This window comes from Ambystoma mexicanum, chromosome 7q, assembly GCF_040938575.1.
Source record: "Ambystoma mexicanum isolate Mex_15411 chromosome 7q, UKY_AmexF1_1, whole genome shotgun sequence".
In the NCBI taxonomy this organism is placed as follows: Eukaryota; Metazoa; Chordata; class Amphibia; order Caudata; family Ambystomatidae; genus Ambystoma; species Ambystoma mexicanum.
In genome coordinates this window covers 744,780,641-744,795,726 of record NC_090941.1, presented here as the reverse complement: position 1 = coordinate 744,795,726, position 15,086 = coordinate 744,780,641, and the positions used below count along the sequence as shown (strand labels likewise).

Genomic DNA, 15,086 nt, shown 5'->3' with positions numbered 1-15,086 from the left:
GCTGGATTTCTGGAGTTTATTATTTCCACCTGGTAAGAGTGTACATCCTTTTTCCACTTTCAAATGTGTTTTGGCCTATGTGTTGTAACTCATTGTGTGATCTGGAGCACACCACTCCAGGTGACCCTGTTCTTGTATGGGTTGCACAGCACCTTTAGTGTAGTAACCCAGGGTTGTCTTTTAGACTTCCCTCTGACTCCATTTCGCTGGGGCTGACTACTGTCCCCCAGAGAAAGGTAAAGTTGCCATTTACTTTACATAGTAATTTTTACCACAGACCCAGTACACCCCATCTTACATGGAGTACTGGAAAGGGCTAATCTGTACCCCTTTTCTTTCTGTACTTCCCTGAGCATTGTTTTGCTCTTTTACCATTTAGACTTGGCTGGTGGCAGTGGTATCTACCCTAACTTTTCTACCGCGATTATATTACATAAACGTGGTACTGTTCTTGGCTATTATATTAGCCTCGAACATAAACCTGCTTGACCAAATCGTCTTTCTTTTGGCTCCGGTTGGGTTTATTCGCCATTTCTTTTTGTTAAAGACCTTCTGGTGTTTTACTTTGCGCGGCAAACTAGGTTCGCCTTCTTTGTGCACCGTCTTTTGGCGGGCTTCTGCAGAGAAGCCCTCCTCTTGGCGCCTGGGTGTCTAGGTAGACTGAATGTGGGGAATGGGTGTAGGAAACCCAAGTTGCACTTTGCCATGATTGGCTGAGGTGGTTGTCCCGGCTGGACAACCCCCCTGCTTGCGTGATTGTCAGCCAGGCTTTGTGAATGGGTTTTTTTGCGCATAAAAGGCAGGTCTCTTGGGCTAGAAGTCAGTCGCCTCTGGAACTACAAGGAACCGAAGAGAAGTGGATAGAACAACGGCTGCTGCAACTACTCCGTCCCGGTGAAGCCCTGCTGCAGTCCTGAGCTATCTTCCCTTCGACGACTAAGAGAAAATCCAGTCCAGAGTCGTCTTCCCTTGAGCCTGGTGGGGATAACCAGCTCATCTTCTTCAGCCAGAGATCTCTGCCGTGGTCGAAATCGGTGCACACTGCTGTAGTGGTCCGGATAGCCACCTGCTGAGCCTCTCCTGTTTTTAAGGAGCACATCTTTGCGTTGTCGCTGCTGTCGGCTTCATCCCTGTGTCGTGCAGACCCCCTTCAGACGTCCTCCTTCACAACGAAGCTCCAGGAATCGTGGGTCTGCGGGAAACCAACAGGAACAATTGCCAGGACACCAGCTGCATGGTGGAAATAAGGTGCTGTGTTCTATTCGACGAAACTGGGTGAACCCTTTTTCTTCATCCTCAAGGCTCGTCCTCGTTTTCCCTCCTTCTTATAACTTTTGCTTCCGAACATTTACAATGTTCAAGTACTTTTTGGCTACACGGAATCGTGAACTGTCTAACGGTGTGATCTTCGGCACAGGCCTCTGCTGTCACCTAAACCTGGCTCCGACCCTTTGACTTTTGTACTCCTGTTTCTGAGTGTTTCTCAATACTGTCTGCCTAACCTAAATATTGCCTGTGATTTTTGCCCCCAACTCCCTCTGGGTATCTCAGGTGCTAAGTGTGTTTTTGCCCCGGTAGCATTTCATGTCACGGATATGCGTTTATTTAGTAGACCGAACTGTCAAAAAGTGTCGCAACCGTATCCGCGGTATCGTGTTTTGTTCATAACACCGGTTCATTCAAACACCCGGTGCTTACCTTGAGACTTACTGTACAAAGTGAATTGGTTAGTTGTAGTATATTTAATGTGTGGTTTTGTTTACAGTTTAATAGAGGTGTTGTGTTTATAACTGATGGTTTAAAAATAATTGTACTTATATTTTTTTTACCTGAAACCTTGAGTCAGTGTTTGCTTCAGTCAAAGTAATTGTGGTCCCTTTGTGTAATCTCTGCTACTGCTCATATACTCTTGAGATAAGCCTGCCTGCTCTGCTACTGCTACCACTATAACTTAGTAATACAGGCTTGTACCAAAGGTGAAACTTGCATTGCCACCTGTGGTCTTAATCAGGTGTAGTGGTCCCTAAGGGCACTGCACAGGATTCTGCCTAACATTAACACATTTGTGTTTTAAGGTTTAAATGTGTCATTCCAACACCAAATTCCGTTCCATTGCATATGTCCAACACCATTCTTTCGGAACTGCTGTATATTATAGACACAGAAGTGGAAGTGAATCACAACTATAAAAGTTTTACGAAAAACATCTTAAAATTCCTGTCATATCTAGGTGGGGGGGTGTGGCTAGCTGGCCATGTAGGAGGCTGGGCGACTCTGGAGCTCCTACTGATCCGTCACTAATCCTGGGAAACCTGCCGTTCTCACCTTAGCAATTTCGGCCAAAAGCTAGGAATCTGCAGATGAAAGGAAGCGGCATGCACTGAGCTAAACTGAGGCAAAATCCGGACCTCACAGAAGAAGATGCCTCCAACATAAGAATCTCGAGGAGCTGACAAACTTCACCCCCAAAATGGCCGCCACCACACAGAACAAAGGCTCTGGAGCGGGGCACTGCGGCGATGCCAAGGGGAAGCCCTGCAGCAAAGTTCTGTAGATCCGGCAGTATACGGAGCAGGACAAGGGCCGGAAAACACAGCAGGACGAGCGCGGTTGACAGAACGGTGCGCCGGCGCCTACCTGAAGAAGAGGCTATCCTGCACAGAGCCAGTGGATGAATAGCCACTGAGAGGCACGGGGATTGGGAGCGGTGAACCGGGGCACCGGAACGCGGCACACCTGCATCTGGGCTCTGGCGTTGACCCGGTGAGGCTTAGGAGCGTGCGACAGAGGGGTGAAAGGCGGAGCTGGCAGGAGCCCCCAAGCTGCGGGGCGCCGCGGTGGACTACCGCGGGCTGCCCGCCCACTGTGGAGATCGGAGCCCTTGGACCACGCAGGGCGCGTGGCCCGGGGGAACCTCTGTCTGGAACACGCCAACAGGGGGAGGAGGGGGAATGAGGGGCTGAGCGAGCGCATCAGGGTTGTGTGCACCGCCTAGCTCCTGTGGGGCTGGGGGGGTACAACAGACCAGGAGAGACCCTGGAGCTGTGGGACCAGCACCCCCATGACAACACAAGAGGCGGGCACGGGCTGCAACTAGAACGCTGTGTGCTAATGAAAGGACACCCAGCCCCACAGCAGAATCGCACCAGGAAACTGGGGACATGCTAATGCCCACAAGACGGGCCAAAACAATAATATTGGCCACGGGCATTCAGGGGTCGGCACACCCTGCAGCCCATCTGCACCAGGAGGCTGGACAGTAGCAAGTGCTGCATGGGATCACAAGTTGCCACAACCTGGTTATTGACGGATGCCTGGTGGGGGTACAGCCTGGGCTACTTGGGTAAAGACCGCCCTAACGGACAAGCCTGGACTCTGCATTTGCTGAAGCCCACCCCCGAAAACAAGGGTGAAGAAGGCCCTGCCAAGTTATAACGGGGCTCACACGTGGCACTACATCCAGACACCACCTGTTGGGGACCTCCGGAGCAGACACCGGCCACGACAGAGTGGTGGCGCAGGGAGGCGCAGAACAGATCAGGGGGGACCTGTATTCGAAGCCGGAGGTGGAAACGGGTTTGACCGGTACTACAGCTGGTGGAACGAGCCCAAGAAAGATCACCATCCTGGGAGTGAATAATAAAAACTACCCACACACTCAAGGCGGAGCCCTCGACAGTGACGACGAACCACAACGCCGGATAAAAGGAGCCCGCTCACCCGGCACTGCACCAGACATGGCAACCAAGCACAATAAGACGAAAGGGAAGCAACCTACGATGGAGGACTACGCCAAGACCCCGCAATAGACGGAAGGTGCCAGAAGCAAGGACAGAAGTGCCCAAATAGACACATCCCCAGTGCAGGGGTACGGGCAAATCCTGGAAGCCATTGCAGACCTGAAAGTGGCTTGGGAAACGAAACTGGAAGCCGCCATGACCACACTGCAGGTGGTGCTGGAAACCAAAATAGACACAGTGCAAATAGACCTAAACCTCCTGAGACGAGATGTGAGGGCTATAGCGGACTGCACGGGAGAGCTGGAAAAAGAGGTGGTGGCCAACACAGCAGCTTGTCCCTCGCACGCCTCAGAGATCCACATGCTGAGTCAATAGGTGGGCAACCTGGAGAGTAGAGCCGAGGAAGCCGAAGGACGGGCGCGAAGGAACAATGTACGCATAGTTGGACTGCCCAAAGGAGAAGAGGGAGCGAACCCTACAGAGTACGTGGAAACCATGTTGCTGCAAAAGATAGAAGGGGGCACACTTACCAAGGGATTTGCAGTTGAAAGGGCTCACAGAGCCCTAGCAACGAGGCCCCCTCTGGGTGCTCCCCCGAGACCTATCATAGCTAAGATCTTGAACTATCGGGACAGAGAAAGAATCCTGGAATACTTTCGCAAAGGAGGTATGATCCAGAGGGCGTCCGCCTTTTATACACTCCAGGTGCAACGACGATGGCTCAATTTTGGAGGCTAAGGGAGTCAGGCCACAGGTACATGCTGATGTATCTGGCAAGATTGAAGGTATTCCACAAGAACAAAACACTATTCTTTGACACCCCAGAGGCATCGGATTGGCTTGATGCGCGAAATAGCCCGGAAGAGAGCGAGAGGTCCGGAAGGACAGTGAAGCGAAGAAATTATACTGAGACCTTGCAGATCGAGGTGCTGTATAAAGATGTCAAAATTGGGACTTGATTATAGTCGTGCTAGAAAATAGGAAGGCAGTGAATTGTGACGCATATAGGAAGACACAGAGCACCTGACCACACATCCCCATAGTTAGGATAGTTGAGTTACTAGTAGTGCGATAACTTCCTGCTAGGCACCCCGTACCGGCATAGCGGGACGGGACCAAATGCGAGATCGCCTGAGATCCAGGGATGGAGCTGGGCAACAGTTGGAGTTGGGGTGGGAAGGGGGGAGGGGAGGGAGTTGGGGAGTTTGAAGGGATAGGGGTTAGGGAACGAGCAAGCACCCGCGCGCCTCTGCGCGAAACCCATGTCAGGCACTCTCGGGCTAATGGTGGTGGAAGAGGGGATGGGAGGTGAAACCAGAACCAGAAGGGAGATGGGTGATCTCAGAATAATTACCTGGACCGTCAGGGGGCTCAACACTTACCTGAAGAGAAATAAAGTGATGATGTATCTGAGGAGGCAAAAAATAGACATAGCCCGGCTGCAAGAAACTCACCTCACTAAGGAGAAACAGGAAGTGATATAAAAGAAGTGGAAAGGTATTACCATAGGTGCAACATAGCCGGCATATGCTAGGGGGGTAATCATCTGGGTAGCACCACAGGTGCCTTTTCAAATACTACAGACCACTGTGGAACCAGATGGAAGGATGGTGGCGTTCCGAGGGCTCTTGGAGAATAGGGAACCGAGTATCATAAACACGTATGCCCCCCACCAAGATATAATAACTTACTATAAATCATTATATGGAAGGGTTGGCCCCCTCACGAGTGGGGAGATCATATGGGGGGGAGATTTCAATTGTATGCTAGACCCCAAACTAGACAGATCGGACACGAAAGTGGACAAACCCACTCCTGCGGCGAGAGCATTCCGGGCCCTGTTGGAGATTTTGGGCTCGAGGATATTTGGAGGGGACAGCACCCGGAAGCTAGACACTACTCACACTATACTGCCCTGCACGCCTTGTACACAAGGCTGGATTATGTGTTTGCCACCCCCGGCATGGCAGGAGAGGTGGTGAGCTCAGAATACAAAACCAGGATACTATCAGACCACTCCCTATTAGTCCTGGAGTGGCGTCACCAGCCCCCCAGAGCCAGAATCCCAACATGGAGACTTAGGGCTGAGGCATTGAGAGACCCCACATTCAGAGAGGACTTACGGGATGAGATAATACGTTACTTCGAGCATAACACGGGAAGTGTGGAATCGGAAGGTACCCTATGGGAAGCCTTCAAAGTGGTAGTAAGGGGAGCGGCCATATCAAAATCTAAAGGGCTTCATGGGGATATAGAGCGGGAGCTGCGGGATATAGAAAGGAGGCTGGAAACAATAATGAAAGAGGAAGGAACCTTGCAGGACCAGGCGGAGAGGGCAAGCCAGTTGCAATTGGCTGGCGGGGAGCTATGGGAGAGACTAAGCAACCTGAACTACAAGAAATATGTTGAAGGACAACACGCAGGGGGAGACAAACCAGGGAGGCTGTTAGCATGGCTGTATAAAAATGAGACACCAAGGCCCGCAATTAGAGAGATAGTGGGGGAGGTGGGGTAGGTCTGGAACACTCAGGAAATGGTGAATGAGAGCTTCCTCAGATTTTACAAACACCTCTATGCAGATATGGAGGAGGACATGGAGAGGTAGATGCAGGGGACCCTGGAAGACATAGGATTGCCCAAATTAAGCGCAGAGGATAGAGAAAGCCTAGAGGCCCTGATTGCACTAGAGGAATTAGAAGCAGTGGTGATGCATTTACCCACGTGCAAAGCCCAGGCACGGATCGGCTCCCCAGGGAATTTTATAAAATATACAGGCAAGAGTTACTCCCACCGCTACTGGCAATGTTGAATGAGGCATACGAGAAAGGGAGGCTGCCGGAATCCCCGAGGGAGGCAGTAATTATTCCCCTCCTTAAACCAGACAAGCCCAGCACGGAGCGTGGGTCGTACAGACCACTATCCATGTTGAACCAAGACTGCAAAATCCTTACGTCAGTACTCGCCAATAGACTCAAACAGATGATGAACTAATACACCCTACCAAATGGGATATGTCACAGGCAGGAGCATATCTGATAACTATAGGAGACTCCACCATATCATAGAGCGAACAGAGGGGGACCCAAACGAAATAGCGGTGGTTTCGTTACACGCAGTCAAGGCCTTTGACTCGGTACGTTGGCCATGGCTGATGGCAGCACTGAAGGAATACGGGATGGGACCTGGGTACCTAGGGTGGGTGAGAATGCTGTATAGCTCCCCTACGGCCAGAGTAAAAACAGGAGCGATAATCTCAGAGAGGTGGCAACTGGGTAAGGGCACAAGGCAAGGTTGTCCATGGTCTCTGATGCTGTACATCCTCGCACTAGAGCCACTAGCAATCTACTTAAGACAGCAATACAGTGAGGTCGGGGTGCACACCAAAGGGGGCCGGCACTTGATATCACTGTATGCAGACGATATGCTCCTGTACCTGCGCTACCCGGAGGAAAACCTGCAATATATCCTAGAGCTGATGGAGCGCTCCGCGGCCCTCTCCGGGATAATGGTCAGACCAAAAAAATCAAGCATGTTCCCTCTGGGTAGATTCAAAGGCATACCACGGGTAAACCTACCCCCCCTACAGATAGCTTGGCAGACCAAAACGTTCAGATAGCTGGGGATAAACATCTCCCACACGGTGGAGGCAGAGCACAAGCATAACACAGAGAGAGCAGTGGAGGGGTCAAGAACAGCATGGAGTTCTGGACAAAGCTCCCCTTGGCCATGGTGGGGGGGGGCGGCCCTGCTGAAAATGGTGGTTTTGCCTAAACTGCATGCGTTTCTTCACTAATGTCCCATACATGGTGCCCAGGCGCTTCTTCATTAAACTACACAATCTGTGCAGAGATTTCCTATGGCATAACACAAGAAACAGAGTAGCTGTATGGAAATTACAGAACGCGTATGACCGAGGGGGCATAAATTTACCAAACTTCGAGATTTACCACCTGGCGGCGCAACTACAGTATGTAGCCAGGTGGCTGGTGGAAGACTAAACAGCAGAATCCAGGCTGCTGACAGAGGAGAGCACCCCATACTTCCTGTAGGAACTAATATGGCTACCCAAGTCAGAGATGAATAGCAGGTCGAGATTGCTAACACTGGGCTGGGAGGTCTGGCACAAGGCATGCTGGACGATGGGAGGTCCGACTCCGTGCTCCCCGCAAGTGCCACTTGTGGTGCTCTATGGAGCAGATGATCAGTTACGGAAAGCGATCCGGAAATATTGGGAGCCAGTGAGCTTGGCTACCCTAGGGGATATCTGGCAGGAAGGGGAAGCGATGGATTTCCAAACAATAATGGATGAAACCGGGGTACAAGCGGGACAGCATATCAAATATAGAAGACTAGTCAAAAGAGTGAAGGAAGAGTGGTCCAAGGTAACGCTGGCGGAGTCATCTGATACTGCCATAGAAACAATGTATGACATTGCGGAGGGAGGCCACGAAATATCCACGATATACGAATTAACAATGTCAAGGGTGGGGAAAGGGCCGCTCAAGTTGCGGCGGGACTGGGAGGAGGAAGCGGGAGAGGCCATGCAAGATGGGCAATGGGAGAGGGCCCAGAGGTATCACAAGAAGGTGTCCATAAATGCCAGGCTACAACAAATCCAACTATATGTTACCCATAGAGCATACATGACCCCCCAAATGATAGCAAAATACGGAAATGTAGAGATACAAAAATGCCCCAAGTGTGGAGAGGAAGAAGCGGGGATGATTCATATGTTCTGGGCATGCCCAGAGGTTGGGAGGTTTTGGGGGGAGGGGGGGAATTGAACACAAGCTATCTGAAAAGGGAATCAAATTAGATGTGGAATCCATATGGGCATGCATGCTGGGGGATTCACCAGGCCACGAAACCTGAAACACGTATGTAAACTCAAAGACTTGGCATACATCCTGGGTAAGAAGAGAATAGCCATGGGCTGGAAGGCCGCCCATAGACCTAGACTAGAGATGTGGTGGAAGCACCTCCTAAAATGGGCAGATGCCGCAGTGGCGTGGTATGAGGCGGCACACAGGGGAGATGGTGAGGAAGTGGGACCTTTGTTGGAATGGAGACAAATGATAACCTCATTGCACAGGTGCACCCCCAGTGACCCCAGTGAGGACGACCTGCCCGAGAACCAGGAAGAGAATCTGGAGCAACGGAAGCCAGAGGCATAGAAGGGAGTGCTCGAGTTCAATTGGGAAGGGAGGAGGGGGAAGACATTAAGTAAGAGACATATAATGTATGCCGTTACACTTGTAACCGATAAATTCGGGTGTGTGAGTTTTTTGTTTGTTGTATAATCAATAAAATAAATTTTACTAAAAATATCTAGGTTAAATCTGTGGTGTGTTCCTGTTTACTTTGATTCCTGTCTTTCTTTCCTGCCGTATGCATTTGGGAAAGTTATTCCTGAAAAGGGGAAGCTACTTGAGTGCCATTAGCTTAATTTTCTGTACAAATCATTCTGACAAAATGAAATCTGTTCGCTAAGGAACCCAACATTGAGAGTTCATGTGTTTCTTAGAGTGGATTTATCGTGTACCTTTTGCTTATTGGAAATGTTTTTTCTTTTGAGGATTAACCCTGAAAAGCTTGTAGAAGTCCAAACCCGTTTGGAATCATTCCTTGCACAGGAACAAGAGTTGAAAGAGCGAGCCCAGCGGGTAAGTGCCCTTTCAAACATAGCTTGTTTAAGCTTCATTACATACTGTACTCATTTTGTTTTAGTGCCACAAATGGAAATGATGTACTCTCTTCTATCTGGTTGTGCAGGGCTAAGGTAGCTGATTGATGGAGCTAGGGAGGAGGACTAAGGATGGAGTTGTTGTAGAGTTAACTCTTACTGGCACAGTACCACAACTTCTCAGCATGGTTCCGGTCCCATTAGGGAGAGTATATTTCACAGTAAGGCTGCTGTACCTTCAACCCTTAGCCCCAGGGTGATTCTTCGCCCAAGGGATACGTTATATTTAAAAAGTTTGCTTTGATATGGTGCCATCATTTAAGTCTCTTTAGCCTTGAGGGGTACTTCAAAAAACCTTTTTTGGCACAATCGCAGCTGTTTCGTCCTTAAACACCAATGTTGATGTCTGTGTATTGGAAAGATAAATGTGAAGATTGTGTTAATCTTTACCTTTGTGTGTCTGAAACTTCCAGAAATACGTACTGGGCTAATCTTTTCATAATCATTTGTGTCATGGGTCTGGCAATATAGAGTATGTTTTCATGGGGGTAGCAGTTTTCTCAAATTCGCTGTAATATTGTAGCCTTATAGACTGAGAGAGAGGGGTCATTATCGTGGGACCCCTCTTGCGGTCTGAGGCTATTGGCGCATACTGGTAATAGCAACATAGGTTTTGGAGTCGTGTTTGCAAAGCAGAAAATGTTTAATAGTGAATAAAATAATCAAACCATGATAGTAAATTAAATGTGATTTTTATTTTGTAATTATTTTAAAAACAAGGGTGTCTTTATAAGTTAAGTATTTTAATTGCAAGCTTGGTAGAACTGGAAAGATTTTACCATGGGCATGCATTAGGTGTAATGTAAAAAGAAACGGGTTTTGTATAAGATAGTGAAAGCTCATCAGATGTTAAGCTTTTTCTTTGGTGTGGTAGATCGGGTGTTGCAGTGGGGGGAAAAATCCCCCAGAGTGAGTTTTGTTAAACCAAATCATACCAGGAGGTTGCAGTGCTGTTTCCCAATCTGCTTTTGAAGTAAGAATATTTAGAGTGTAGTGAATATTGTAGCCTTATAGACAGAGAAAGGGTCATTATTGCAGGATAATAAACCACCACCATAAGTGGGGAAGGGTCATTATCCCAAGCGATAATACCCTCTCCCGAGGTCTCAAGGCTATTAGCACATGGTGATAGTAGCAATACATGTTTTGGAGTTATGTTTGTGAAGTTATAAATGTTACTCGAAGGAGTAAATTAATTGTGCCTTTGTTTTGTAGAATTTAAAAAACATTTGTCTTCATAAGTTAGGCATTTTTATTGCATCCTGGTTAATTCAGACAGGTGTAACATGAGCAAACATTAGGTGCCATGTAAAAGTCAACGGTTTCTTTATTAGACAGTGAAAGCATCTTCCAATGTTTTAGCTTTCTCTTTCATGTCTTAAATAGAATGCTGCAGCAAAAAAAAGGTCCTCCCGCGGAGGAAGTGTCTTGTTGAAAAGAAATCTTGCCTGGAAATGGCGTTGTTGTTGTTCCCCTTTCTGTTTCTGATAGAATGTTCAGTATACAGTCAATACCAGTAGTTATTGGCTGCACTTGAAGCTTTCTGATTGGCTGAAAGTAGGTCAGTAGCGATATAAACAGGGTTCCTGCCACTTACCCTGCTTAACCCACTCAATAATCATGCTCTTCTTTGTCCCACCTGATGACATCAAGTGGCAGTTACTTACAATGCTGTCTGCTTGCAAAAAATGAGCATTTTCATTAAAGTTGCAAAACGCATATTTCCAATTTCAGCATTGTTTGACTTTTGTGAAAGAAAAGCACATTTAAAACATTTCCACAGCATGTTTAAGTGCCAGATCCTGTGTGAAACTTCAATATATTACCAAGACATGCATGCTTGCCCACATTACTCATTATATTGAACAAAATTCTTCTTTCATTCTGTCACTTTTAAAACCACTTCTCCTACTAACAATGCACTACAACTCCCGCAATGCAAACTGAAAACAAAAACTTAATGTATGTTACTAAAGCATGGCATGTGCATGGAATGCAAAATGGCAAAATGCAATGCATTTAAAACTATTAATTTCACCACCATTTCAAGTAAAACAAATGGCTATGACTGCATGACCATACGTTATTTGGAATTTAAAGCCCCAATGTTTCTGTCAAACCAACAAATAGCCCACCAGAAGCATTAGTTCTTAATTGCGAGGGATGAGGCAATCTCGTATAGGAGAAGCAGATGTTAAAACTAGCCTCCAAGATTCCGTGACCACTCCAATCATTTCCCAGGACTAAAAAGGAAGTACAACTATTTAGCATGGGTTGTGGGACATGGCCAACTGCTATGCTTTGAGGACGTGTTTTCCATGGCTCCTGTCCGATCTGACATTATTCTGACCCTATAAGCACGTTGCAGAGTGTATCGACGCACACCTGGGCAAGCTGAAGGTAGCAGAAACAAAGCAGTGTCCCGCTGCTGATTTGTGCGACTTGTGGGCACGGAAGCCTGCACATGTAGTAACTGCTGCCAGCGGGCTCCCGGAGTTTCGGAAGTAAATTGGCAGCCGCCCTATGAACAGAGGTGCTGCGTTACTCGCAGGATCTCCCGCAAGTAAGAAGCCACCAGAGGCACCACTCGGTCCAGTGTTATCGATCAAGGCGGACCTGTGGTGAGGCAAGATTAGCCACGGGAGGTACTGACCTCAATGGATGTGGCACCCTAGGTACGGCGCAGGATGGGGAAAGGCACACGCCTTAGAGGTTCACTGCGGTAGGTGCTTTGTTTGCATTGGCACTGAAGGGATCAGGAGAGGTTGCCTCGTTCGGAGTAGCCACAACAGATTAACAAGTTGCAAGGTACTTTAAACGTGCATACTGGCGTATACGCAAGGTCCCCTTCACTCAGCAAGCCAAACACATCAAGTGGAACGGACCGATAAGTAGTCTTGCAAGCACTGCAGCAGAGTCGTGGATAGCGGCCTGACAGAGGCAAACCACCCCTCTCCACCGCCCTCTTTAGCAATGGAACACAGGAACACTCATTGCACGCTATAAATAGCCTAAGGAAGCATAGCAGAGTCATGAAATGCACACTTGAAAGCTGGAAGCAGCCTTGAGAAAAACCTGCTCTTCTTCTTTATTTAGTAACACAAATGCAGCCTCTTGACAGGAAACAATTTGGTCTGGTGCTAGGACCCACAAAGTGATGATACAAGCAAAAAGAGGTGGATGAGCAAGAGCATGCTGCCCCCATGCCCACCCTGTGCTGGGACAAGGCAATGCACCCAAGCGCCATAGGCAGCTCAGGCTGTCTGGAGGGATTGCCATCTGCACATAGCAAACAGAAGCCCCAGTGTCCACAAAGCGGAACTACAACTTGGTCCTAAGGGAGGGCTGATGCCAGGAATCCCCTGGGTGGAAAGGACACCACATAAACATTAATACCGCAGAGAGCTCTGGGAAGAAGTACAATATATACTGGCACAATCAAAACGGTCGGTCTGAAACACAGCGCCTATAGACACGCCTCCTGAGGCGAGTAATATATATTTGGTAGGGACCGTTGGGGTTCTATCTGTGCCCACACATGCCATCCAAGACGCAGAGGAATAAAACAAAGCAGCCTACGTTGGATAGATTTACAAAGATGGGGTGAGCGATGACACCAGCAACGTTGGCGGCGCAACCACAAACTAACATGATGGAACAGGCAGGATGCGCTCAACAGATCTTAGTGGCCATTGCGTACCTTAAAGCCTCATTAGAATGCAAAATGGATGCTATCATTCTGCATGTCAACCTCTTAAGACAAGATGGGAGAGCGCTGGTTGAAAGAACGGGCATGCTGGAGAAACAGGTGGTTGTAAACACGACACAGCTCCAGGAAACACTGAAAGCTTCCTAAATAATGCGGCAACAAATCAAGAACTTGGAGGACAGAGTGGAGGATGTGTAGGGGAGAGCCAGAAGGAACAATATTAGGATCATAGGCCTTCCTGAGGGAACAGAAGGAACAAACCCTACAGAGTTCTTAGAAACTATGCTACTCCAGGAGATAGGTCCTGGGAGTTTGACGCAAGGTTTTATTGTCGAACTGGCACATTGGTCCCTCGGCCGCAAGCCCCAGCCTGGGGCACCTTCGAGCCCCGTAATTGCAAAGATCTTGAATTACAAAGACGGAGAAAAAATACTGGACTGTTTTAGATCAGGAGGCACGATATTACGGGCCTCAGCAAAGATCACAGCATACTTCAATTATACCCTCCAGGTACAAAAATCAAGGATGCAATTTACCTCCATTAAGTGAAGACTCCGCAAATCCACTCTGAAATACATGCTACTGTATCCGGCAAGACTAAAATGTATACACAAAAGCCGCGCCTTTTTCTTTGACACTCCAGAATACGTCCACAAATGGATGGATGAAGAACATCTGCCATTGAGAGCGGAGGAGAAGAGACAGTGCTGCAGGGAATAATTGATTGACCTCAGGCCCAACCTGAGGTAGACTGAATCCCTCGGAATATAGTCCACATGTAGCGTTGATACTACCTACCACTGGAATTGCGGGTTCTTGCTGCTGGCAGCATGAGAACCAACACTACGTATCCGCCTGCTGCACATTCAGCACCGACTGACAGATTCATTCAGTGCAGAAGTGAGAAGCGGGGATGCCTGAGCATGATGCACATAGCTGGGCAATTGCTGGGGAAGTTGAGGAAGGTGTAGATGGGGGGGAGGGGTGGGGGTGGCAGTTGAAAGGGGGGAGGAAATTGGGGTTTGGGAGGAAGGTTTGCCACAGCCATTAGAACTATGAGTAACATGAGTAACAAAGTACGCAGAAGTAACTGGACCGATGGCAGGGACCTTAGAGTGATTACCTGGCATGTTAGAGTGTTAAATAACTATATCAAGAGAAATTGGGTGATGACCTATCTAAGCCACCATAAGGTGGATGTTGCCCTCCTACAGGTGACACATTTAACACCAGAAAGACACAAAGCCCTTACATCCAAGTGGAGTGGTAGCACGATAGGCTCGTCCTAGTTTATGGCTTCTTAGAGAAGCAGGAAGTGTGTTTCATCAACACTTATGCTCCGAATCATGACACAGGAGAGTTCTTATGGTCCTTATACCCTAAGATGGGCCCTTATAGACACTGTACCATGGTTTTGGGGGTGGGGGGGATTTTAACTGCACACAGGATCCAAGACTAGACAGATCAGACTACAAATATGTGCGCCCGGCCCCACTGGTTAAAGCACTCAATGGTCTGGTGGCAGCTTTTGATCTGACTGATGTACGGCGCAGCCTCCACCCGCATACCCGAGGATACTCCCATTATGCTGCTCTGCAAGATTTATACACTAAATCGGGTAACCTTTTCACAGGAATGGAGTCAATGTGAGAAATTAGGCAAGCAGATTACAAAGCTAGAGTACTGTTAGAACATGCGCCGCTGCGTTTCACGTGGCGAGTGGTCCCACTGTGACCAAGTATCCCTACGTGGAGATTAAGAAAAGATGCCCTGAGAGAGTGCATTCAGGGAGCACCTTCAGGAAGACATATCCGATTACTTCACACACAACACGGGAAGCGTGTCTTCAGCTAGCACGCTATGGGAGGCATTTAAGGTAGTGATAAGAGGCGCA

At 48.3% G+C, this 15,086-nt stretch overlaps 1 protein-coding gene across 1 annotated transcript in view; it reads left to right on the top strand.

Moving 5' to 3' along the window:
* DDX10 (DEAD-box helicase 10) overlaps positions 1–15,086 on the top strand; it is a 1,554,249-nt gene that overhangs the window by 324,509 nt on the left and 1,214,654 nt on the right. The window contains exon 11 of the mRNA XM_069640199.1: positions 9,316–9,403. Coding sequence (XP_069496300.1) covers positions 9,316–9,403 — 88 coding nt within the window. The remainder of the gene's footprint in view (positions 1–9,315; positions 9,404–15,086) is intronic.